The sequence below is a fragment of the Electrophorus electricus genome, chromosome 19, assembly GCF_013358815.1.
Source record: "Electrophorus electricus isolate fEleEle1 chromosome 19, fEleEle1.pri, whole genome shotgun sequence".
Taxonomy (NCBI): domain Eukaryota; kingdom Metazoa; phylum Chordata; class Actinopteri; order Gymnotiformes; family Gymnotidae; genus Electrophorus; species Electrophorus electricus.
Genome location: NC_049553.1, coordinates 14,886,789 through 14,912,090, shown reverse-complemented (window position 1 = coordinate 14,912,090; position 25,302 = coordinate 14,886,789). Strand labels below are relative to the sequence as shown.

At 43.3% G+C, this 25,302-nt stretch overlaps 1 protein-coding gene across 3 annotated transcripts; it reads right to left on the bottom strand.

Moving 5' to 3' along the window:
• Nucleotides 1-2: 2 nt before the first annotated feature.
• Nucleotides 3-24,588, bottom strand: tmie (transmembrane inner ear). 3 transcript variants are annotated; one of them, XM_027019009.2, is made up of 6 exons: nucleotides 23,973-24,588; nucleotides 23,241-23,434; nucleotides 18,820-19,146; nucleotides 13,115-13,232; nucleotides 12,391-12,540; nucleotides 3-3,649 (listed from the first exon to the last, which is right to left on the bottom strand). In XM_027019009.2, exons 2-6 carry the CDS (start codon nucleotides 23,259-23,261, stop codon nucleotides 3,441-3,443), a joined length of 825 nt encoding a protein of 274 aa, XP_026874810.2. In that variant the 5' UTR covers nucleotides 23,262-23,434; nucleotides 23,973-24,588; the 3' UTR covers nucleotides 3-3,440. The 3 variants fall into 3 exon arrangements, with proteins under 3 accessions (XP_026874810.2, XP_026874809.2, XP_026874811.2); XM_027019008.2 differs by lacking the exon at nucleotides 3-3,649 and adding an exon at nucleotides 4,385-4,977; XM_027019010.2 differs by lacking the exon at nucleotides 3-3,649 and adding an exon at nucleotides 10,955-11,362.
• Between the last annotated feature and the right edge of the window lie 714 nt (nucleotides 24,589-25,302).

The following is a 25,302-nucleotide window of genomic DNA, read 5'->3' as shown; positions in this document are numbered from 1 at the left end:
CCGTGTGATATTGTACAGTGTCTGCTTTGGTGCAACATGAGATTTGCGAGCACGTGAAGAACCGTCATGCCTCAGGTGGTCCTCCCAGAGCTGTAGGGTTGGCTGTCATGGCCATGGAGTGTCCCAACCTGTAGCTGAACTAAATGCTAATGGCTAAAAGTAACGTTGTGGTTGGTGAGTCCCTGTGTCCTCAGTGGACAGGAAGAGACTCTGGACTCCAGGTCTACGTTAGTAGCAAGAGTGGGAGAATAAACAGACTTTTTGTTTTTCCAAAAATAAAATTTGCTGCAGATGCTTGTAATATAATACATACAATATACTGTGCATTTTTTTAAATATGTGGTGCATTTTGAAGAAAAACCCAGCAGGTACTTGTCTTTTATCTCACATTCGTTGGACATTCTTAGATGCTTCTTAGATGCTTAGTCCAAGTGAGCATGTGTGTATTTGTCATGAACAGTGAGTGAGTTGTGAATGTCGAAGCCACACACAGCGCTCGCCTTGCTGATGCGGGTTTCAGAGTCAAACATTACTCAACCGGCAGCTTGCTCATCCCACCTGAACACAGCCAGATGTTATACTGGCCCATACTGGAGAAGTTATACTACTTCATGCTCCAGGCCACTTTCACAGGGAAGGTGGCCACACATGGGACCGTCTGGATTTTCCAGGTTCACTCCGCTGTGCTGTTCCTTGAGGATCTGGGACAGGGATGAGCGGAGAGACATGCAGGCACTGAGCTCAGCAGCTGCGGAAGCTCCACTCTGTTCCAATCATGCACAGCGGCCCATGTGGGCTCGGTGAGTTGCTCCTGTTTGATTGGCTGTCCCATCGCAGTGCCAGAACACTGCCCTCCCACATTCAGAAGTAAAAAGGCTCTGATTGGCTCTGCTCTGATGTCTTTGTTCACAAAGTCTCGCAAAGCTGTCGGCTGCTTCACATGCATGCTGAGAAGTCCGTGTAGGGGAGAGTGTGTTTACCATATAAGAATCTCTATGTCCTTAAGATACCCCACCATCTCCATGGTTTTCCTTTCTCTGTGCAATTTGAAATGTTTATAGATTTTAGGAAAATCATGTCATAAAAAAATACTATCCTCCAAGAAATTTGGGAAATTACCAGAAGAATTATTGGAGTTATATGACTAAATTTGAATTCCATTATAAGATTTCTTTCCAAAGCCTGACCTATGATGTGCTGGTCTAATCATTTCTGTATTTATGCTGTTGGTGTTTTGCTTTAGTCATTTTAAGATATGCATTTCTGCACATTTATTAAACTGATCAAGATGCAGCATCTTGTAATCTGTTCTAATCTATCATGTTTGGCATGTAGTGTCGTAATCTGTTCTAATCTATCATGTTTGGCATGTAGTGTCGTAGTCTGTTCTAATCTATCATGTTTGGCATGTAGTGTCGTAATCTGTTCTAGTCTGTCATGATTGGCATGTGGTGTTCTTTCTCAAAGGCTTCACTTTGCCTCAATAATGGTTTTAAATTCTCAGTCGCTTTGTCCAATGGATGTCTGCGCTCTGTATCTGAAGGGTTTTCATATGAACTCCACAAATGTATTGTACACACCGGCATATGTATATATGTAAAAGGCTTTCTGTACTGAAAGAGGCATGCAGTTCGCTCGCAATCACTCAGTGCTGCTGCTTCTGGTGTGTCCTTGTAAAGTGTTGTTGTTTTTGTGGAGAGGTATATATGTATAGGTCATAATGTTTACAAAGCAAAAATGCCATTTGAATTACAAGCTAAAGAAACAGCTGTTGTATTGACGTGCTATAATGTGACACCTATAATGAAGGGAACCTGTTTTGAATGCTTGTCAGAGCCGTGGTGCTGTGTGCTTTTAAAAGTAACAGCTTTTAACAGAGTTCAAGTGATTTCAGATATGAGCAGGTCACTGTGCAGTAGTGCCCCTACTCACTCTTCAGGGCCATACACACTGAGTCTACAGTCTTTTGTTTTGATTGGTTTTTGTTTTATTATTATTGTTATTATTCATTTTTTCTGAATCATGTCCTTGGTCTTCATTATAACAAATACGTTACAGATGACGTAAAGGAAGACAGAAGTGTTATAGTTTAAGAATCGTACAAGTGTTTAGTGCTGTTGTCTCTGATGTGTTATTTTTAAGCAGGTATTTTCAAAGGAAAAACAACACTTTTTTCGGGTCTGTCTAAATGGACTTTTCTGTAAATCTTGTGTTTATATTTTTTAATATTTACTGAAGTGTTAGTTTTTTATCTATTCCCGTGCCCCAATTTTTGTGGTTGTGTTGTTTTATATTTAATTAAAATATTTGTAATTATGTTAAATATTTCTAAGTATTAGCACCTTATGTGTCACTGGTACTTTCCAAAATTTGATGTTTATATTTTGTTTGTTGTTGATTTCTCTTCCGTATCAAAGTCCACCTCACTGTGGCAGTGTAAAGGCGCTAAAATGCTCACACTGCTGTGTGCTGATGGCTAAGAACGTGGACAGATCAGGACTTTAAACACGTTACGTTCTGCACAGCAGAAGGAGAAACAGGAGCCACGTTGCTTCAGGACTCAAAGCGAACCGTTTCCTGGCGAGATGACAAACAGGCGAATCACGTAGCAGTGAAAAGGTGTCTCAGTTATAACTACCACTATTGTACCCCCGGAGAGTTCTGGTCCAGTTCAGGTTCATGTAACCTCTTTATTCAGATACATCACACAGTTGTTGCTTCTAACCATTTTCTTTTAATAAATTCATGTCTCAGTAAAAAGGCAAAACAGAATTAGGTGTCATTCTCTCACCAGGTAATTGAAGTGTGGAAATCTGTTAAGACCCAATTAGAGGAGTATGGTTTAGCTATGCTATCACCTGTTGTCTGTATGTTACATAATTTGTAGACTTGTTTTTATAAGGAAGTCCATATTGTGTTATTTAGTGCTGACCAATGTATTGTGAATAAAAAAATGTAAATGTAAATTTATATAGTGAGCCATCTGAATTGTTGAATGAACCTGACAGTGTATGTGAGAGATTCTTTGCACAGCTTTTTACGTTTCCATTAAGTTAGACACCTCAAGGGTTTGGTTACTGTAATAGTGGTGGTTTAAAAAAATATATATATATCAAATTAAATTTGACGATTAAGCCTAGTATCAATTCGAATGATTTTATATAAAATGAATTATTTTAAGTCTAGAAAAATAAATATGAATTGATAATTTAATAGCTCTATTTACACAGAAATGCTCTAAACTCTCCCTGACACACAATGCATAGGTTAATTTACTCTTAAATACTTGGCAAGAGGTTTGCAAGAAACATTTAAATTTATATTTACACTTTAAAATAGAAACATATAAAAAATGTTAAATGATGTTAGCAAAAGTCAACCAATGAATAAATCCTGTTCTTAATAAAAGTTTAGCACAAGTGCTTAAGGTGACCCGGCGATCACTTCTTCGTAGCCTTCTCGGCTCCGCCTCCTCTCTCAGTGGCTTTCTCACTCCTGCCTCCTCCAGCGGCACTTTTTCTGGACGCTCCTTTCTCCTCATGCTCCTCTCCTTTCCTCCTTTCTTTGCCTGTCTTCTTCTCTCCTCTCTCCCCGCCCAGCTTCCCCGAGACTGTGGGCACTTCCTCCTTCTTCTCGTCAGGCTTTGCAGCTGGAAACGGAGAGAGAATAAAGACATCCGCAGCAGACGTTACCCATCAGCCACTGGGTTTGATCAGAGAACCGCAGTGCTGCAACCACTGTGTCCAAACTGACATGCCATGATCCCAAACCAGAGACAGAATGGCAGTTTCAGCAATATAACCATTAGTCCAACCTGACCCGTTAGTCAGGCAAGTGCGTGTTTCTGAAGCTGCTGTTTCCGTCAGCAGAGGGTGAAGGTTATGGGGTTAGGGGGAGAGGGTTATGGTTAGAAAGAGTCAGTAGTCGAGCTTTGAGACTCTACAAGCACCTGGGCAGGTTCCTGTGAGAGAAAGGGCCGAATCTTTCGTATGTACAAAGGAGAAATCTGCAAGACTGGGTCACATTTGAAACACGAGTTCAGAACAACAACTGGTTATACAAAGTTCTGCTCAGACTACGGGCAGCTTCAGATGGTGATACCAGGGGGTTCTCGAAGGAAACAGTGAGGTCATGGTAAGGGTTGGGAGTTGCTGGGATGTACAGAAGCTCGGTTTTACTGGGGTTGAACTTCAGATGGTGGGCTGTGATCCATAACACAATGTCAGTCAAGCATGCTGAGATACATCTGGAGATCTGCATGTTGGAGGGTGGAAAATAAATAATTGGATGTCATCAGCATAGCAGTGGTAAAAGAAGCCATAAGAAGATATTACATCAGCAAGAGAACGAGTGTATGGAGAGAAGAGAAGAGAAGAGAAGAGAAGAGAAGAGAAGAGAAGAGAGCCCAATACTGAGCCCTGGGGGACACCAGTGGAGAGTCTACACGGAATTGATGTAGATCCAAGGACTGAAAGAATTTCCATGCAGAGCCAGTCACACCAAGGCTGGAGAGAACAGAGTGGAGAATCTTGTGGTTTACTGTGTCAAAGGCTGCTGAACGGTCCAGAAGAAGACAGATGACAGTTTAGCAGTTTTAGCAGCATGAGGCTTCTCCATGACTGCTATGAGGGCTGTTTCTGTTGAATGTGCCGGTTTGTAGCCAGACTGATTGAGATCATGCAGCTGGTTCTGGGTGAGGAAAAGAGATGATTGATTGTATACTGCTCATTAAAGGGTTTTTGAAAGGAAATAGAGTCTGTGATTGGTTATGTTGGAGCCATTGAGTGTGGCATTCCTGAGGATTGGTACCACCCTGGAGGTTTTGAATGCAGTTGGCACATGTCCAGAGGATAAGGAGGTGTTGATTATGACAGAGGTGAAAGGAAGGAGATCTCTTGAGATCATCTAGAGTGGAAGGATTGGGATCCAGGGGACATGTATTCGGATTGCTGGAAGTCAGGGATTGATGAATTTCATCTGAGGAGAAAGGAGAAAAAGAAGTCAGAGGGTTGGATGTTGGGGAATGAACACTGGTTGGAAGAGTGGGAACAGAGGAAATGGACTGGAGAGAAGAGTGGGAACAGGAGAAGGACTGGAGGGAAGAGTGGGAACAGGAAAAGGACTGGAGGGAAGAGTGGGAACAGGAAAAGGACTGGAGGGAAGAGGGAACAGGAAAAGGACTGGAGGGAAGAGTGGGAACAGGAGAAGGACTGGAGGGAAGAGTGGGAACAGGAGAAGGACTGGAGGGAAGAGTGGGAACAGGAAAAGGACTGGAGGGAAGAGTGGGAACAGGAGAAGGACTGGAGGACTACTGCAACCTTCTCCTCAAAGAAGTTGATGAAATCCTCAGGAGTAAGAGATGAGGAAGGAGGGGGAGGGTTAAGGAGAGAAGAAAAGATGATGTATATTGCAGTGTGAATGTGTATTGTGGGTATGGAGTGTGCCATGCACTGAGCCATACAGCATGCAATATGGGTATGTAGTATGCAAACTTGTTTTGTGTTGACTAAAAAAGGAGTATACTACAGCAAACATTCCAAGAGTATTTCATACTCTAAAAGAATTCTATTCCAGAACCATTTTCCATTGATTTTTTGACATACTGCATGAGAAATAACCTCACCGATTACTGCATAGATCTTCTAAAACACTGCAAGCAGAGTTGAAGAGGCTGGAGAGGTGGAATTGCTGGTGTTCCGTGACACAGCCTCACTTCAAGTCTCCTGTCTCTCACTCGTTAGCTAACGCACAATTAGCTCTCAGACATGTTTGACACATGAAAATACCATTTTACATTGTCACACTCTTTCACATGTACATAGGCAAATATCTGAATTATGTCTGAAAGATTTCAAGGAACACTTCATCACAGAATCTACCCTTCTGCAGTACATCCATCTCACTACATCCGCAGTCACATTAACATGTATTAGGTAGATAACCTGGACCTTTTTAAAAAAGAGTAAAAATAGCATTATATCATGCTACAGGTCAAGTATACTGGTTTCTCAGCACAGTGGTGTCTGTTTGGGTCTACTTTGGTCTTCCAACAACTATGTTTTCCATGTTTTTTATGCTTGTATTTTCCTCTACCACTGTGCCTAACTAAACTACACCTTACAGATAGATCCTACCTGGTCCTGGTCGTATGTGACAGATTACATCTCCCACTTGTGCATGCAATTTACAGGATGATTACAATATATATGTGCCTGTTACTATTCAGAAGTCCTTGCTCATTAGCATTCATGTGAATAATTAATATTTATTGGTATCATATTTCATGCGGATGCATATTGAGCGTTCCAGTTCTGCTGGAGCTGACATGACTCACTCTGAATTTGTCAACTGGCCTGTGTTTACAGACATTTCTAAAACATGCCACCTTTTATAAACATTACAACAAACAATAAATCTGCATCAGAAAGTGGGATTGCAGTTTTATATTAAATATATTAATATAATACAGATTTATCTGGATTACAAATAACATTTACACAGATTGTTCCAGATGTTTTGTTGTTGTTTTGTTTTTAGCAATCCAATGTACTCTTAAATTGGATTCAGGACAATCCTGCTTTTACCCTTCAAGAACTGGTAGAGCCACTTTTCGCTGCTATAACTTCATATATATTGGGGTAAGTTTTGAGCAGATTTGTGTGATTTTCACCCAGACTTCCTGACAGATTTCCACTAGGATGTTCAGGTTGGTTTGATGTATTTCTGATTTGACTGAGATCTGGACTTTGATGCAGGAGGCCATTGTAGGACATGCTTTGGTGTGTTTTCTTCAGTAATGACTTCTGTCTAGCCACCCTCCCCTACAGTCTAGCTGTAAGGAGGGCTCTTATGTCATGGACTGGTGCGCCTACGGTCTCAACCACTGAACTCTGGAGCTCCTACAGAGCGACTGCTGGCCTCTCTGACCTGCTCTGGAGCAGGGTTTCAAGAAGACAGGCAGTGCCTGGGTGGAGTGATGCAGCGTCCAGTTCCTTACCTGGCACAATCAGGAGTCACTACCTGCTATAAATGTTCCCACTGGAATGTTGAGAGACCCCATCTGAACAGATCAACTCCTAATTATGGGCTTAACGATGTTGCTCCTGAGGTTGTATATACCCCAGAGGAGCGCTGTTGTTATTGGAGTGGGCTGTTTCCATGGGGACCGGGTTCATTTCCCCTCTGAGCTGCGTTCAGCTGCCTCTCTAACGCTCAGCGTCACGGAGCTGATTACTCTGCTGCCCTGTCAACCCTTCTCCACGTTTCAGTCCCTCCCGCTCGGAGCTCGGAGCTCCCAGTGGTCCAACGGTGCTCACTGGTCCAACAGTGCTCACTGGGACATCCAAATACTTGATGTATTCTGTTGCAGTTTACTTTCTTCTGCACATTTATAACTTTAATTTACTTCTGTTATTTGGGTTTTATTTTCACAGCTTACCTTCAGATCCAGTCTGACCTTTGGTACATAAATTAAGGGTCTTTGATCAAGAAGAGGTGAAGGTGCTTTATGATTCACAGATACATATACATATACACTGATTAATATATTCTGTTACAAACTTGAAAGTTCCTAAGCATATGAGATCAAATACTTATGCAAACAGTATTTTGAATACTTTTTTTTTTTTACAAAAACCAAAATAATTTTAAATTGACTAATGTGAATGTTAGCCTTTTAAAATATAATATGACAGCACAAAATATCAAAGTGTTATTTGTAATCCAGATGAATGAAGGGTTTTACCACATTCACACTTTCATATATACACATTAATTTATGTAAAGAAATGTATGCAAATGAACATGGCAGCACCTCAGTACATTTAGGTATGTTCAAACATCAGAATGAGGAAGAAAGGTGATTTAGATGACTTTGAACATGGCATAGTGAATGTGGTGTAGTTGAATGTGGCGTGCTTGAACATGGTGTAGTTGAACGAGGCGTAGTTGAACGGGACCTAGTTAAACATGGTGTACTTGTACATGCTGTAGTTGAAGATGGTGTAGTTGAACATGGCATAGTTGAACTGGACCTAGTTAAACATGGTTTGTACATGCTGTAGTTGAAGATGGTGTAATTGAACGAGGCGTAGTTGAACGGGACCTAGTTAAACATGGTGTACTTGTACATGCTGTAGTTGAAGATGGTGTAGTTGAACATGGCATAGTTGAACTGGACCTAGTTAAACATGGTTTGTACATGCTGTAGTTGAAGATGGTGTAATTGAACGAGGCGTAGTTGAACGGGACCTAGTTAAACATGGTGTACTTGTACATGCTGTAGTTGAACATGGTGTAGTTGAACGAGGCGTAGCAGTTGGCACTAACGGGCTGGTCAGATCTTAAACTACGGATCTATTCGGATTTTAATGCACAACTATCTCTGGAGTTTACAAAGAATGGTCCAAAAAAGAGAAAATATCCAGTGAGCGGCAGTTTTCTGGATGAAAATGCCTTGATGCCAGAGGACAGAGGAGAACGGCCAGAGTATTCTGACAGGCAACAGTAACTCAGACAACCACTCGTTACAACGGAGGTACACAGAAGAGCATCTCTGAACACACAACACGTTGAACCTTCAAGCAGACGAACTACAGCAGCAGCAGAACACACCAGGTGATACACCAGGTGATACTCCTGTCACGTCACGTCACAAAGCTCAAATCATCTCAAACTGGTTTTTTTGAACATGACAATGAGATCACTGCACTAAAGCAGCCTACAGTCACCAGATCTCAGTCACCTTTGGGATGTGGTGGAATGGGAGGTTCACATCATTGATTCATTGATGTGCAGCTGACAAATCTGCAGCATCTGTGTAACAGCATCTCTGTGACATCATCTCTGTGACATCATCTCTGTGACCATGTCAGCATGTTTCTGTACCACAAAGAATTAAGGCACTTCTGAAGGGGATCCATCCTGATAACAAGGTGTACCTTATATAGAGACCAGTGACGGTGAGTGTGTGTGTTTTTGTGTGCGTGCATGTTTGAATTAATTTAGCCCCAGCCACTGTGGAAACCCAGCAGTGTTTGTCCAGCACTCGGCTGAACCAGGAAATGAAACTACATGCACAATGAGCTGGTCTCTGTGTGGCACCATCAGGAGTCATTACCTGCTATAAATGTTCCCACTGGAATGTTTAGAGACCCCATCTGAACAGATTAACTCCTAATTATGGGCTTAACGATGTTGCTCCTGAGGTTGTATATACCCCAGAGGAGCGCTGTTGTTATTGGAGTGGGCTGTTTCCATGGGGACCGGGTTCATTTCCCCTCTGAGCTGCGTTCAGCTGCCTCTCTAACGCTCAGCGTCACGGAGCTGATTACTCTGCTGCCCTGTCAACCCTTCTCCACGTTTCAGACCCTCCCGCTCGCTCGCGCTCTCTCTCTCTATGTGTGTGTGTGTGTGTGTGTGTGTGTGTGTGTGAGTGTGAGAGACACTCGATTACTGCACCTCTCTTCTCTCAGGACGATGTCATTACATGCTGCCCAGTCAAAGGGGACACTTGAATATATTTACAATTTTCAGACAAAAATTTGACTTTTTACTAAGAAAAATCTGCTGCAAAGGTTCTTGTGTACATGTTTTCACTAAACCTTTGGGTGCATAATTCATTCATTCACTCAGTGTTTTCCAATGGTTTAAAGATTTTGCCTGACTAATGACAACAACTTTCTTTTTCAAACTTATTGTTAAAAGCATGAATTACAAATCTTCTAAGCACCTCCAAGCAAAGAAAGCAGGGGCTGTTTTTGAACAAGTATTTCAATAGCTTTAGCATTAGCTTTAGCAATAGCTTTTTAAGTTACTGTCACAAGTATTTTTACATGTGATGTTGTTTTCCTTTAAAATAAGCCTTTTTTATTTGGAAGAAAACATTCTTGTACATTAAACCTTTAGGTGTGTCCAGACTTTGGATGGGAATTGTACACGTACATAACAATACTGAAAGTCGTCTTTAAATTTTTCAGTATAAATTTCAAGCGCTTTCTAAGTTTTAGGTTAGAACATGGAAACTCCTAAGATGTCCAGTGCAGAGGTCGTCTAGGATGGGAACTCATTATGTGTACTGTTCCAGAGACCGACACACACCTCCAACTGTGGTGGACCAATCAAAAACTGCCTCAAAGGTCGTTCGTATGCCAGCTGCCCTTTCCGTCAGCGAATGGAACAGAAGAAGAGAGCTGAAAAGCCACAGGGAACAAAGTTCAAAGTTCAAAGCATGAATAAATTAAACTCTATGCCCCACCCCTTCCTGCCATGTCCTTTAAAGCCATCCCTGATTGGCCCACCATGGCCAGAGGTGTGTTAGATTCTGGGATAATGAGAACACAGAGGTCCAGTCCTTGACAACCTCTGCCCTGCCTCTTCTCTGCCCTAACACATAACCCAGGACTGCTCACTTAAATCATGTACATGTATGTATATATGTATGTGCATGTACATATGTACATTTTTCTACCTATAAATCTCACTGGCTGCAGTCTTGTAATTGTTTGTATATAGGCCACTGTAGGTCCAGAATACTACTGTTGAGGATGTGGTGTTCTGCGTGGGATGCCGAACACACACCGCAGTGACAAACACACTGTATGTTTAGAGTCATGCAGACTAGTCTTAGTCATTCATCAGTACAACACCTAGAGCAGGACTCTCCAGACTTGGAGGCCCATGGCAGCGCAACATTCTCCCTTCTTCAACAGCCCTGATACACCTCACCAACTTATTATGAAGTTGACTTGAGTGTGTTTAGAGCTACAGCGCGGAGACCGTAAACACACGGTGAAATACCCGGAATCATGTTCTATACACCCCACCCAGTGCATAGGGAAGAGAGCGAGTCACACACACACGCACGCACACACACTCTCAGGCGCCTGGCAACGTTACCTACAGTTGTGTATAAACAGAGTGGACAGAAAAGAGCAGACAATGAAGAGAAGAGACATGAGAGAAAGAACCATTTTACTGAAGGAGAAACCCATCAATATACAAGAGACATGAGAGAGACAGCTAACGGACCTGTCCAGGACAAGGGAGGGTGGAAAAAGCCACAGAGCAGGATAAGCCAGGGATGTGTGGGGGATGTGTCTTCTACAGTAACTAGTATAGTGTAATGACAGCAACTTTTTCTAACTAGATTAACAGGAGAACAGGGAGGAGAGACCAGTGAGAGATGAACAGGAGACTGGGAGGAGAGACCAGCGAGCTGAACAGGTGTGAGGTAGAGGTAGAGACAAAGCCCTTTAGCCTGTCTCAGCTGGCGCGCCTTGACTGGTCTGCTCCTCTTCCTCACGGACAGCAGGAGCGTGGGCGGAGTCACGTGCCTGCACCTGCTCTGAAACCGTGTGCACTACTGCAGAGTCCGGATGCCAGGGAGTAAGGAGCACGAGGCGGGAGACGGACAGAATAAAGAAGGAGAAAAGAAAAGGAGAAAACATATGCAGAGTGAGTGAGCAGATGAGAAAACGGTAGAATTCAGTTTAGAAGCCAAGCAGGTCAAGCCCACACTCCTGTTACACTCCTGTTACACTCCTGTCACACTCCTGTTATACTCCTGTTACACTCCTGTCACACTCCTGTCACACTCCTGTCACACTCCTGTCACACTTCTGTCACGTGGTAACACACAGGGCAGTGAGAATAAGGTGTCACCACTGGCATGTTAAAGATGATCCTCCATGTTGTAATTAAATAAATGTACGGGGAGTCTTTGCTCACACATACATATAGAGCTCATCGAGTCTTCAAGGTGACAAGGATGCTCGTGTTTGCATTTTGATTCTATATCAGATCAAAGGCGTCATTTCAAACACCATGTATATGGATGACACCTCTAGTTGAACAGATGCCCAAACTAACAGGTTGGTTAAGGTGGGTTTAAGAGCTTCGCCACTCCTGGATTTAAAGGTGTATTAACACAAAAGGGCAAACACAGCTAATAATAAGCGAAAGTGACCTCTGAGATCATAGAAAATGATCTTATTTCCATCAAGCAAACTGATTCTATCTGTTTGTTATTAGAGTCAGCCTTTAGGTGAGTGAAGTACACCTGCACATTTTCATGGAAATGACATGGAAATCTGTTGACTGTTGCTAAGGCGATGGGACAACATGTTATTGGCCAAAACATAAACAAACCCAGCCCCAGTGGCCTGAACAACAGATTCTCCTGTTTCTCATCCACGAACATCCATGAACCAAACCCATCTGAAGAAGTTAAAGAAAGTTAAAAACACACAATCAATCAAAGAGAATGAGAATGTCTGATGAGCTCAGGCTGGTCTGATGTCTTTTGGTTGGTTGGTTGGTTGTTTTAAGGAGAAGGAGCACAATGAAGGGCCGAGGGGGTGGGAGGGAATGATGTGGATGGGTGGGGCTTACCTCCCGGTATCTCTGTGAGCTCGCCAAGAGGCGGGACTGTCTCCAGTGTGTTGGCATAACTTTTTGCCGCCTGTCTCTGCAGATGTCGGGCCTCGATCTCTTTCCTCGTCCGAGGAATTCGGCATTTAAAGATGCAGCACAGTGTAATGACTGCAGAACAAGGGACAGCAGGAAGAGGCTTTGAAAGATGCCCATAATGATCTCTCTCTCTCTCTCTCTCTCTCTCTCTCTCTCTCTCTCTCTCTCTCTCTCTCTCTCTCTCTCTCCCCTCTCTCTCTCCCCTCTCTCTCTCTCTCCCTCCCCCCTCTCTCTCTCTCCCCTCTCTCTCTCTCTCCCTCCCCCCCTCTCTCTCTCTCCCTCCCCCCCTCTCTCTCTCTCCCTCCCCCCCTCTCTCTCTCTCTCTCCCCCTGCCCGCCCCTCCCTCTCTCTCTCTCTCTCTCTCCCCCTGCCCGCCCCTCCCTCCCTCTCTCTCTCTCTCTCTCTCTCTCTCTCTCTCTCTCTCTCTCTCTCTCTCTCTCTCTCTCTCTCTCTCTCTCTCTCTCTCTCTCTCCACACTGCATCACCGTATTACCATTCACGCTGTGTTGATTCTGATGCTCATTCTCACAGGGTTCATTTACAACATAGCTTCATTTAATAAAATAAAATTATATTATATTATATTGCCTATATGGATCTCTTAAAAAGTATTTCTCAAAAAAATACATAAAATTCCACAACTTACTAATTCCCAGCACAAACATGGAAAAGATTCCCACCACCTGCCAGAGCCGAAGCCCCCAGAACACCACGGTCTCGGAGGTGATGGGGTCGGGCTTCGGCGGGGGGTCAGTGGGCAGGAGCTGATGGGAAAAGAAAAGCTGCGATTGGCCTTCTTCTGCCTCCGTTACTGCACAAGCTGCTAATTCGCTCACATCATTAACAATCTTTTCACATTCCTGCAGCAGACAAAATGAAAACTAAAGAAAGAGTGATTAAAAATATGCCCTTCAGGACAGAATTAATTGGAGATGAAAATACAGAACCAGTTTGAGCTCTCAGGACAGCGTCAATAAAACAAAAAGAACCAGCAATGACTTTGCTAAATTTTTCATTAGATTGAAAAAGATGCAACCCAAAGAAGACATACTTGAAAAACTTATAACTAAATAATAATAAATACACGTATACATAAAAAAAAATCACTTTAAGGTTGCTAAGAAAGAGTTAATAAGACACAGTTAACAGTTTGAGTCTTGATTCAGTCATGTTACATTTCAGAGTGTCTAATAATGATTTGTGGGACTCTGTCAAAGTCCTAAAAATCAGCTTAATATTGTTTAGAAAAAGCCATGATTTGTTAACATCTGGTTGCAGTCAGTTTTCACTGAAAAATCTCCATAACATATCAAGAGAGAGAGAGACAGAAATAGAGTGAGAAAGAGTGGGTGAGAGAGAGAGAGTAGTGGGGACAAGCAGAAAAAAATCCTGAAAGGCAGAAAACTGTTAAAAGTTCAACAGAAGTTTCAATAAATCAGAAAAAAAGTGTGAAGCCCCAAACAGGCGGCAATGGAGAGGGAGTGTGTTTGAACCCAATCACTGTCTGGAAAGACACGAGAACACTTCTGATGTAAAGCCCCACAGTCGCAGGATAAAGCATCCCCTTCCGCAGATACGCGCTAGACACAGGACTGGAGCTCCCTGCACCCTGCTGACGCCTAAGGTCACGTCAGGACAACCAGCACCATGAAACAACCGCATTACGATGACTCCCACTGGCCCTCCGAAACCTCGTCCTGAGGTCAGAGGAAGGCGCCAGCTTTAGGTCTCTCTGGACTGTTAAGTGGGGTGATACAGTGTTATGATTGTCAAATGCAGTTACACCTTTAAAAACATTTGGTTGTGTGTCAAACTCGAATCCATTTTAAATGCATCTTGGGTGTGTTTACATGTACATTTTTACGTAGATAATGCCTTTCCAGATATAATCCTGATACTCACATAAACCACCAAATGTAAACAGTGAAAGGTGAAGAAATATGTTTTCAGTTTCAGTGGTTTGCAGCGAGTGCAGAATACTCAAGTCTAAGAAGGACAAAGTGACCACCGAGCTCATACACCTGTAACACAGGTGCTCAAAAGGTCACAGAGGAGAAACATGACAGGTTCATTTGCATCATAACCAAGATGCACTCTTGATCAGATAGGAACGTTGCCATCTTAATTGGACAGGACTGCAACTGGCTTGATTGAGCAGGAATGCTGCTGCCTTAATTGGACAAACACCGCCAGCTTAATTGGACAGGAATGCCACCATCAGCAGCCTCTGTTGTGGAAGGAGAACAGGGCAGTGATATGTTCCGCATACAAATGTGTGAAGACCCAGAAACAATAGATGAGCCCATGGCAACAACACCTAGGAATTTAAGAAGACTGTGCTGAGCACAGGTCCAGCCTTACACAGGATGTGCTGAGTACAAGTCCAGCATTACACAGGCTGTGCTGAGCACAAGTCCAACTTTAAAAACACAGTTTTTTCATTAGGATATTGATTCAGTAATTATCTCCAACTGGAGCAATATAGAAATTTCTAAAATGCTCTGAATATTATTGAAATGTAAAGTCTAATTTCATGTGTGCACGAAGACAGTGGTTATGTGTAGTCTTAGGATATTCTGTAGCTGTTTGTAGCCTTAGGACACAGATAACACAAGTAAACACAAATTGCAGTTTTTAAATGACGGTTTTTATTATTAAGGGGAAAAAAATCCAAACCTACATGGGCCTGTGTGAAAAAGTGATTTAATGGGGGAGGGGGGTGGGGGTTCAAACATAAATTAACTGTGGTTTATCACATCTTTGGAAAGTTGAGATCAATTTCTCTAGCCACATCCAGGTCTGATTACTGCCACACCTGTTCTCAATCAAAAAATCACTTAAATAGGACCTGCCTGACAAAGTGAAGTATACCAAAAGACCAAAAGCTAGACATAATGCTGCAATCCAAAGAAATCTGGGAACAAATGATACAAAGTAATTGAGACCTATCAGTCTGGTTATAAAGCCAATTCTAAAGCTTTGGGACTCCAGCGAACCACAGTGAGAGACATTATCCACAAATGCCAAAAACATGGAACAGTGGTGAACCTTCCCAGGAGTGGCCGGCTGACCAAAATTACCCCAAGAACACAGCAACGACTCATCCAAGAGGTCCCAAAAGACCCCACAACAACATCCAAAGAACTGCAGGCCTCACTTACTTCAGTTAAGGTCAGTGTTCATGACTCCACTATAAGAAAGAGACTGGGCAAAAATGACCTGCATGGCAGAGTTCCAAGACGAAAACCACTGCTGAGCAAAAAGAACATAAAGGCTCGTGTCAGTTTTGCCAGAAATCATCTTGATGATCCCCAATACTTTTGGGAAAATACTCTGTGGACTGACAAGACAAAAGTTGAACTTTTTGGAAGGTGTATGTTCAAGTTCAAGTTCGGTTTATTTGTCACATACATAGTCATACACAGTATAACTCGCAGTGAAATGGTGGAGAGTGCTCTGTCCAAACTGAGGAAAAGAAAACAGGGGTGCATAGAGGAATATAGATATTCTCTATATGTGAAATATATATATGCAAAGATAAATATATATATTCTATGTATGTACAAAATATATTAACAATGTATGTACAATATATGTATATTATGATTATATACACAATGTACAATGTATATGGTTGTGTATGTACAGATCCATTTTGTATAATAACATATCTACAGTTGTTGTGTTACAAGGTAATTGAATATAAATATTTATATACAGATATACAGTTATGTTACATGGTATGTCCCATTACATCTGGCATAAAAGTAACACAGCATTTCAGAAAAGGAACATCACACTAACAGTAAAATATGGTGTTGGTAGTGTGATGGTCTGGGGCTGTTTTGCTGCTTCAGGACCTGGAAGACTTGCTGTGGTAAATGGAACCATGAATTCTGCTCTCTACCAAAAATCCTGAAGGAGAATATCCGGCCATCTGTTCGTGACCTCAAGCTGAAGCGCACTTGGGTTCTGCAGCAGGACAATGATCCAAAACACGCCAGCAAGTCCACCTCTGAATGGCTTAAGAAAAACAAAATGAAGGCTTTGGAGTGGCCCAGTCAAAGTCCTGACCTGAATCCGATTGAGATGCTGTGGCATGACCTTAAAAAGGCGGTTCATGCTCGAAAACCCTCCAATGTGGCCAAATTACAACAATTCTGCAAAGATGAGTGGGCCAAAATTCCTCTACAGTGCTGTAAAACTCATTGCCACTTATTGCAAACACTTGATTGCAATTGTTTGCTGCTAAGGGCGGCTCTACCAGTTATTAGGCTTAGGGCACAATGACTTTTTCACACAGGGCCAGGTAGGTTAAGATTTTATTTTTCCCTTAATAATAAAAACCTTCATTTAAAAACTGCATTTTGTGTTTACTTGTGTTATCTTTGTCTAATATTTAAATTTGCTTGATGATCTGAAACATTTAAGTGTGACAAACATGCAAAAAATAAGATATCAGGAAGTGGGCAAACACTTTTTCACAACACTGTACATGCATCCCATGTGGAAACCTTGACACCAGCTGAGCTGAGATCTGATCAGGCAGTTTCGATTACTTTAATCACAAAGAGAAGAGCTGTGTAATCCTGCTCACACGTGTGCCTAAACGAGACTGCCAGCTGAGTTCCCTTTGAGAAACTTATTTATAGAACAACAGAGGTTCCCTGCGAGCACTTAAATGGGAGAGGAGACCTAAACCTCCCAGTCAAAGACTGACAGCAGGGTTAATAGACTCTGCTTTAGCTGGTAAACACAAATATCTATTTTGGGAGAGAGATGAGGCGATTGACAGCAATGTCAGGTTTGCGAGTCATGTGATCTCCTTCTGTCTGACCTTTCCAGACATCCATTTCAGTACAACAACAGAAGAGAACCAGAGGACACAGCTGCCAACATATGGATAGATGTCCGTTTAGAGTAGATGTTTATGGATATGTGAAGAGGACCGACCAAAATGTTGAAAACACAGATCTAAACATAGACTTCACTTTCTGTCAAGTCTACCATTTCCATGAAACCACAAGCCTTGCTTCAGAAAAACACCTGAGCTAACTCATGCACCACCCAGACCTAGCTTTAGGTGAGCTGAAGTGCTAACATGACGCCTCTATAGTCACATCAAACCTAATGACATATAATAATACACACTTACACACACACCCATGCACCACCTGCACCTCTCCTAATGAAGGGGTAAAACAAATTACCTCCCAAGAATATTCTGCTTTCACGCTGAATAGCCATTAGGACAAATGAGTGGGTTTGGTGTCAGTTCTCTCCATTTACCAGGGACACTGAGCCTAAGGCCCTGGTACTTGGCTATGCTGTTTAACACAGGAGAGTTGTCTTTAAGGCATCCTGGGTCAATGACACACACCTGCCTCGCACCTGCCACAACTTCCTCCTGCTCGCAGTGGGCCTAGAATGTCATCGCCATTAATCAGGCATGTACCGGGAGACTCACCTGGCTGCGTTAAATATACCCTATATCTTTCTGGGCACGTCTTTACATTTTGAATTTGTTTCCAGACCAACAATATGTTTTTAAGCCCATGTGTGACTATGAAGAATTCATTTAAAAATCTGTGATTTTCTGGGCAGGAGCTCTGGTGTTATAGTACTGAGAATGAAACGGACTCGGTAAACTACAAGAAAAGTAGTAATGTTAGCAGATCTCAAACTGCTCCCGTGTTCCAGCCAACCGTGACATCTTCTCTAGCTGGGGTGCTAATGGTGCAGACTTCAGCTAGTCAACAACCTTGCGCGCCCTGGCAGTCACATCATCCACTCTCCTACTCAGACGGATTTGTAACGCAGTTCATGAATACAGGCCTGCCTACCATAGATGGATATGGTATAGAGCTTCTGTAGGAATGAGACTGAAATCTGAATAGGTGTTACTGGTAAACACTAATATTTATGAAGCATGCACACTTTGATAACGTGCTTCTCTAGCTTAAATCTTTTAAACTTTAAAACAAGTCTACGCTTTCTTATGACCGCTGACATTTTAGCACAGAACTTTATCACGATTCCACAACACTCCATAAAGGTACTTCCACTTGTTTGTACATCCCATGGGTTCGGTGTGGCGATCCTGACTACATATCACTCATTAACATCGTCCCTTTGTCTCTGACAGAGTAAAAACGGCATTTGGCTGGCATGGCCGGTGCGGCAGAGGACAGGAGAAGACTGCACCTCTGCGCTTCCGTCTGCCAGCAGCGTTGGGGTTTAACTGCCAATGCAGCTGCTCCCGTCATTAACACAGCAAGCTGTTTGCATGCAACCTGTCTGTCCATCCTGTCTGTCTGCAGGCTGAGAGGTAAGCAGAGGGGCTGCTCTTACCGCAGGGTCGGGGATCTGCGCCATCACATTGATGATATAGTGGGAAACCAGCACGGCCCCGGCGCTGACCAAAACAGGTACCAGCGTGGGAGGAAGATGGGTAGGCCGCTGACTCGCCATTCTCTCCCGCTCTGCTTCTGCCTCGGCTAGTTTCGCCCCTCCCTCTCTACGCTGGGCAGGATCACGGCTATCAGGTTGATTGATAGTCAGACAGGACAAAGCTACGCCCTCTTTTCTCGTCTCGTCTCTTCTCTTCTCATCTCGTCTCTTCTTCTGCAGGGGTGCACAATGTTCGTTCTCCTCCACTGAGTAGTCAAGTCCAGCCCCCTGGTAAACAGTCATTAATTAATTAATGGCTCTGGTGTCGTTTACAGCCTGAACCGCTAGGAACTGTGGGACTTTTATCGTAGCCAGGGGGCTGGGGTGGGTGGTTGCATGGAGACCTTCTGGCCTCTAGAGAAATTGCTAGATGGTAAGTGCCTTTTTTTTCTGGGCAATATAGATCTGACTGCACTAAAATGACACCATCATACATCACGATTTCTGTTATAATGCTAAACCCCTTTTTGGGACTATACACGGTTTAGATTGATATTCTGTGTTGAGACTATTGATTACTCAAAGACTATAACAAGAAACAAAATCATTTTAGGGCCACACAAAACGAGCAAGTATAAACGGTGCAATCGTTCCTCTGCTTTAGGAGCGTGTACCAGCAGACAGGCCAGTTGCTCTGATCCAGTCTGAACTACTGTGTGTGTAATGTATTGTTTTACATCTGCCTACACAAGCTGTTCATTTAGCATGCCAAAGTGCGAAAGCTCCACAAGCAACATGATCACTCTGTGTGTGTGCGCACGTGTGCAAGGCATGTATCAGTGTTCCAGTCTGTCAGTCTGAACATGAGGCAATATGCACCTCCTAGCTGGGCTCCTCCCCTAGCTGGGCTCCTCCCCTAGCTGGGCTCCTCCCCTAGCTGGGCTCCTCCCCTAGCTGGGCTCCTGCACCTTCAGCACTGCCTTTTACGCTTCCCTCCAGGAAGCACAAAGTTTGATAAAAACCTCTGATAAATGTTTCATTCTAGCAGTATGAGAGTTTAAAACATTTTCATAAAATGAATATTCTTTCTTTATCATCACAAATGTCCATTCTGCCTTGTGATTGGTTTGCGAAGTCACATGATGTAAGAGAAAGTCAATGAAAGCGTGAGGCTGGAGATATAAAAACACCTGCTAGGGAATCATGTCTGTCTGCTTCTTTCCTTTTGAAGTGTGATCCATCCACGTTATATCAAACCCCACACTTCCACATACCATTACGCAGCATGTAGGTGTTATGTAATGAGATAGTTACAGATAAAAAGGCTAATTACTAATACACAGTAAAAATGCAGTGATTAGATTACAGTTTATCAAGGATCTCCCACTCCCTCCTCCTTTAGGGTTCTGATCTGTGCTTTTGGGTCCGTTATTTAAATCCGAGTCTGACCTAAAATCCTGCCTTTCTGTGATACTCTAACTCATATTTTTTCGGATTTTGTGTTATGTATAATGTATTTTTGATTAAATAATTTTTTGTGTTTAGTCGACAATAAAACAACACATTGCAACCAGTCATTGATGCCATGTTTTTCTCATGTTATATCCTGCAATTGTTATCAACTTGCAGTCACTCAAGAGTTTCTTCTAAATGGTTCACAATTTTTTTAAAAAAACTGTGTCTATATGAATGATTCCAGTGTTTATGTAGAAGAACGATTCAGCTTTGGCACAGAGACACCACTGCTGAAACTCTCCTGTGTCCTGCCTCAGCATATTTCCACAATCTGCTTTTAATCACCCAAAAAGTGTAAACTGGGCAAAAATAAGTATACACTTGGTGCAAAATTTAAAGTTGTGACTGTAACCATAATGATGTTAAATGCACTACTATTAGAAACACAAATTAGGTACGATATGCTACTGCCAATGTGCTACATAATCTAACATATTACATGAGTTTATAGACAGATGGTATAATAATGAGAAAGAGTGATTGTGCTGCATTTCATAAAAGCAAAGTAACTGAGTCCTGAGATCTACCCTTAACCACAGACAAACAAAAGACTTCAGTCTTCTAAAACTCCACCAAGTCCACAGCTGTCAGCCGCTGTCACTGAGGGAGGCCCACTGTCACAGTGCTGATAGGAGATACCACTGCAGCCTAAGGGTGCATAAGGAGATACCACTGCAGCCTAAGGGTGCATAAGGAGGGTGTTACTCAAATCCCCTCACTTGGTTGGAGACCTCAGTTATGTCTGTTTCTCGGGATGTGACATTTGTGAGCCAAGCTCCTCTAGATGTACGAGGGGCCACCTCTCTCCTGCTCATGGGACCCCAGAGGAGAAGCTCGTGCCTGGAGCAGACCTGCCTTTCTCTCACTTGCAGGAATCTATAATGTGCTCCATCTCCATGCTGCCATAGATATGCCTCTCAAACCTTCCTGCCAGACTCTTCAAATACTCATAAATATTCTGTGAAATGTCACTTTAATTGGATGATCTAGGAATGACACCCGTGTTGCCAACAAGCTAACCAATGCTGACTTTATGGAAAGCGTGTGGAGAAATGTACATCTGTGAAGGTTTTCACTAAGCCAGGACATTAAATTGTCAAACCAACTGGACTTGCATCATCAACTTCTGTCCTTGGTGACAGACATGGTGATAGCAGGCTGAGAAGATCAGCCCTGACTTTTCTATTCTTGCTGACAGATTCCAGTTCCGCCTGAGGGACACCCAGACACTCCCAGTTCATCTGAAAGATATAATCCCTCCAGAAGCTCCTGGCTCTGCCTCTGGGCCTCCTTCCAGTGGGTCGTGCCTGGAACAGACTGGAATGTGCCCCTCAGACCTGTTCACCAAGGGTGACCCTACAGTAAGTATTTATCCCAATGAAATTGTAATCCTGAAGACATTTCATCACTTATCCCCCCTGTATTGGTCATATGGTTTGTCATAACGATCACAAACCAAACAGGAACATCTGAGTCTTCAGAGTGCTCAAACCATTCAACCGGAACATCTGAGACCCATCGGTGCTCAAACTATTAAACAAGAACATCTGAGTCTTCAGCGCTCAAATCATTCAACAGGAACATCTGAGAGCCTTCAGAGTGCTCAAACCATCCAACAGGAACATCTGAGACTCATCAGTATGCTCAAGGCCCATATTACCCGATACTATTTTCATTTCAAGCAATGCAAATTTGTACTTGCTCATGAACAGCATCAATTAGAAAAGTCTATTTACAATTACAGGTGAATGACAGTTGCCTTCTGACAATATCGCTTAGCAGTACTGTGATTTTGACTGATCTGACTCATAGATCTGCCTGTGCAAGTAAAGGCCGCATTTCTCCCTCCCAGCCCCAGGAAGCACATGTTCAGTGCTCCCCTGCTGCAGTCCACCTGAGCCAGGAGAAGACTCATTATTTTTATTACCGGAGAGCTGGAGTGCGAAAGGCCTTGCAGGTCTGCTCTCAGGCAGGGAGGTGCCACTCTGATCGCTGTTGCTGATGGACTCCAATTCTCCAGATGTCTTGTGTGGCCCTCATCCTCCATCATTTCTTGTGGGCTGCCAGCCAGAAGAACTCTGGGGAAAACCCGATCCACTCCCACAACTGGTATTGCCATAATCGGTCCAGCTGCTTTATTCTGCACAGTATGTTTTTCCAGGCAGTGATGCAGTCAGCTGTGACTTTACCTCATTTCTGTCACTCAGGTTTGTTGGCTGGGAGTGGTGGAGGGCTGATGTTCCAAGGAACCCTCTTGTCTGTGTTACCTTCTGACTGCCCTTTTAGCTGTGCTGCCATGGCTAGATCTGCCCGAGTCCCCCCTTACACATGATATACTCCCGTTTCACACTCTGTAATACTGCGCCATGCCCAGCACACCATCCTCTCCTTCTGCTGGGGTACATCAGCTCCTGATCTTATATTGTTGCTGTGTCTTGATCCATCTCAGCTGTTGTAGCTCCTCCCACCCCAGACCGCATCCCTTGCTGTGGCTCCTCCCACCACCCGGGTTCCCTCCCCTTCCAGTACATCGAGAAGGCTCTAGGCAGCCCGTTTCTTCCTGTGCCAGATGTGTTCCGCAAATATTTGCACCCATCAAACCCAGACTGGGTTTCAAGAACTCAGTATAGACTTTTATTGCTTATTTTGTTCCTGTTGTGGTATCTGGTGTCAAGCAGAGGATGATGGGATCCTCCTTTGAGTTTTGGTTCCTCTCAAGGGTTATTCCTCACACCCTTAGGGTATCTTTCCTTGACACCATTGCCTTTGGCTTGTTCAGTGGGGGCTTGGATACAGACATTTGTAAAGATGCATTGTGACGATGGCTATTGTACATTTTTTAATTTTTTTAAATGACTTTAACTCACCAATCTGCTCTCCTCAGTCATGACATGGATGTCCACCTGAATAAGCAGGGCTGCTGATGGATTCTGTTTGCGACAGTTGTTTATATTTTCCCACTGCACACACACACACCTATCCAACACAAATCCCCTTTGGGAGGCAGATATGCGAAGTGAAGTGGGGGGGGAGGGGTGTTTGATTGCAATTCCGTGTAAACCTGCACAGTACAAAGGACACATTTTTCCTAATATAGCCAATCATTCCTAGTGCAATTAAGATGGTGACCTATAAATTAAATTACTCTGAACTTCACCGAGATGTAGAGGAGCTAACAGCATGCACATGCACGTTTCATGCTCACACGCTCCCCATCTAAAACGGTCAAAGTGAAAATGCTTGTGGAGAAGCACAGTGCCACATTTCCCACTCATTCGCATTCTCCGCCAGCGTCGCTGTGTTCCTATTGGCTCCCCTCGTTACCCAATGACCCCCCAATCACATCACAACTGCCACATATGCACAGGTTTATGCCTTAAAACGCCCTTTTTATACTGATATTCTTTACTGCCCAACAGACAGACAGACAGAAACAGAAACAGAGAGACGGACATCACGAATCAAACCAGAGCTTTTCAAGTCTACCTGAGATGTGGCAGTAAAACAAACACCGTCCAAGTGTGATGGCTGAGATGTAACACTCAGGTTCAAAAAAATAAACGTCCTGTTGCGATTGTCACCACTTACTAATTACTTACTGAACGTGCAGTATCCTCCTCTGGACGTGCTGTGAATCCAACACCACAGAAAGATAACAGACTTCAAGAGCTTAAGCAGATAAAGACTCAAGAGCTAAGCAGAACCCTCCTGTGCTCCTGGAGTTACGAAACTGCTGCGGTTCGTTAATTTCAATGTGCGCGCATGCACTGCCACCCAAAAGGCCTCTCGTAAAACAGACGAGCCAAACACGCACGCGGCCATGTTATGACTGCACTAGTCACACACATGCACGTGGCAGTTTTTAGTGGCCAGGTCTTCTTAAAGCAGAGCGCACGCGTTAATTTCTGCAGCCTTATATCTTAGTGCACCTATTTTTTTAGTACAGGAAATCAAAGCGTGGTTGTGGATAACACGCAGGTTGCCGTACGGAGCCGTTTGAGCTTCTTCTATACACTTCCTGTTACTTATCCACACATTATCCGCGTAGGCTACACTGATTATTTAATCAGACTTGAAGTGCAGATCGAATCTACACGGAATGCAAACAAGCAAACGCATGAGAAAATGACTTGCTGAAACTGATTTCCTCTGGGCATGAAAAGCATCAATTAATTCCATATTAATCAAGACGGAACCCTACGGTGAGCGCTGAGAGGTCACGTGGGCTCGTGCACGGCACAGGCGTACCACTGTCATCTAGTCACGTACTAGACTGCCGTCTAGCGGTCACCATGGTTACAAACAGGGAACCTGCAGAGTTGTAGCTCGCAATCGTAGGTCAGGATTTTCTAATAAAACAGGATAAATATTCATACACGCACTCATGTTTACTCATGGTCATCAGACAGAGAACTGATCCAGGTTCAGGTTCTGTAAAGGTCCGTTTTTTCAGGTGTAAAAAAACATCCAACCTCTGATAAATGTGCAAAACTAAAAAATATTAACAGCCGAGCTCCCTTTGGTTCAGGTGTGTGACAAGCGTCTCGACAGATAAAGCTCACTTAACCAGCGCCTGGGTCTGGTGGAGAATCGCTGCAACTCTACGACTTCCTAGCAGCCCATGTTAACTGTGCAGTCTACGGCACCCATCAGCTACACCAGGAGAATAAAATAATCTGAAAAGTCATTTACTCGGTTGATTCAAAGATAAATAATTAAGAACTTTTCCAGTGTAGTTCAGTTTAATATACGCCGACTTTCCTGTCATCTTCCTTCGCGAAACAGCTCCTTGACCAAACCATAAACAACCACGTGCACAAAAACCTTCAACGAAGCGCGCGTGTATTTTTTCCCCATTGCATGCAAATGCGAGCAATTCTCTAACGGAATGAATGCGGACATTCACAGCCGCGAGACACATTTTCACAA

Excerpts from the sequence above, each read along its gene's own strand:
- tmie (XM_027019008.2), bottom strand. The coding sequence starts at position 23,261 with ATGACTGAGGAGAGCAGATTG. Across the intron at positions 19,147-23,240 it reads TGACTGAGGAGAGCAGATTG|GGGGCTGGACTTGACTACTC; the intron begins GTGAGTTAAAGT and ends ACTGTTTACCAG. Across the intron at positions 12,541-13,114 it reads CATGTTTGTGCTGGGAATTA|TCATTACACTGTGCTGCATC; the intron begins GTAAGTTGTGGA and ends CTTGTTCTGCAG.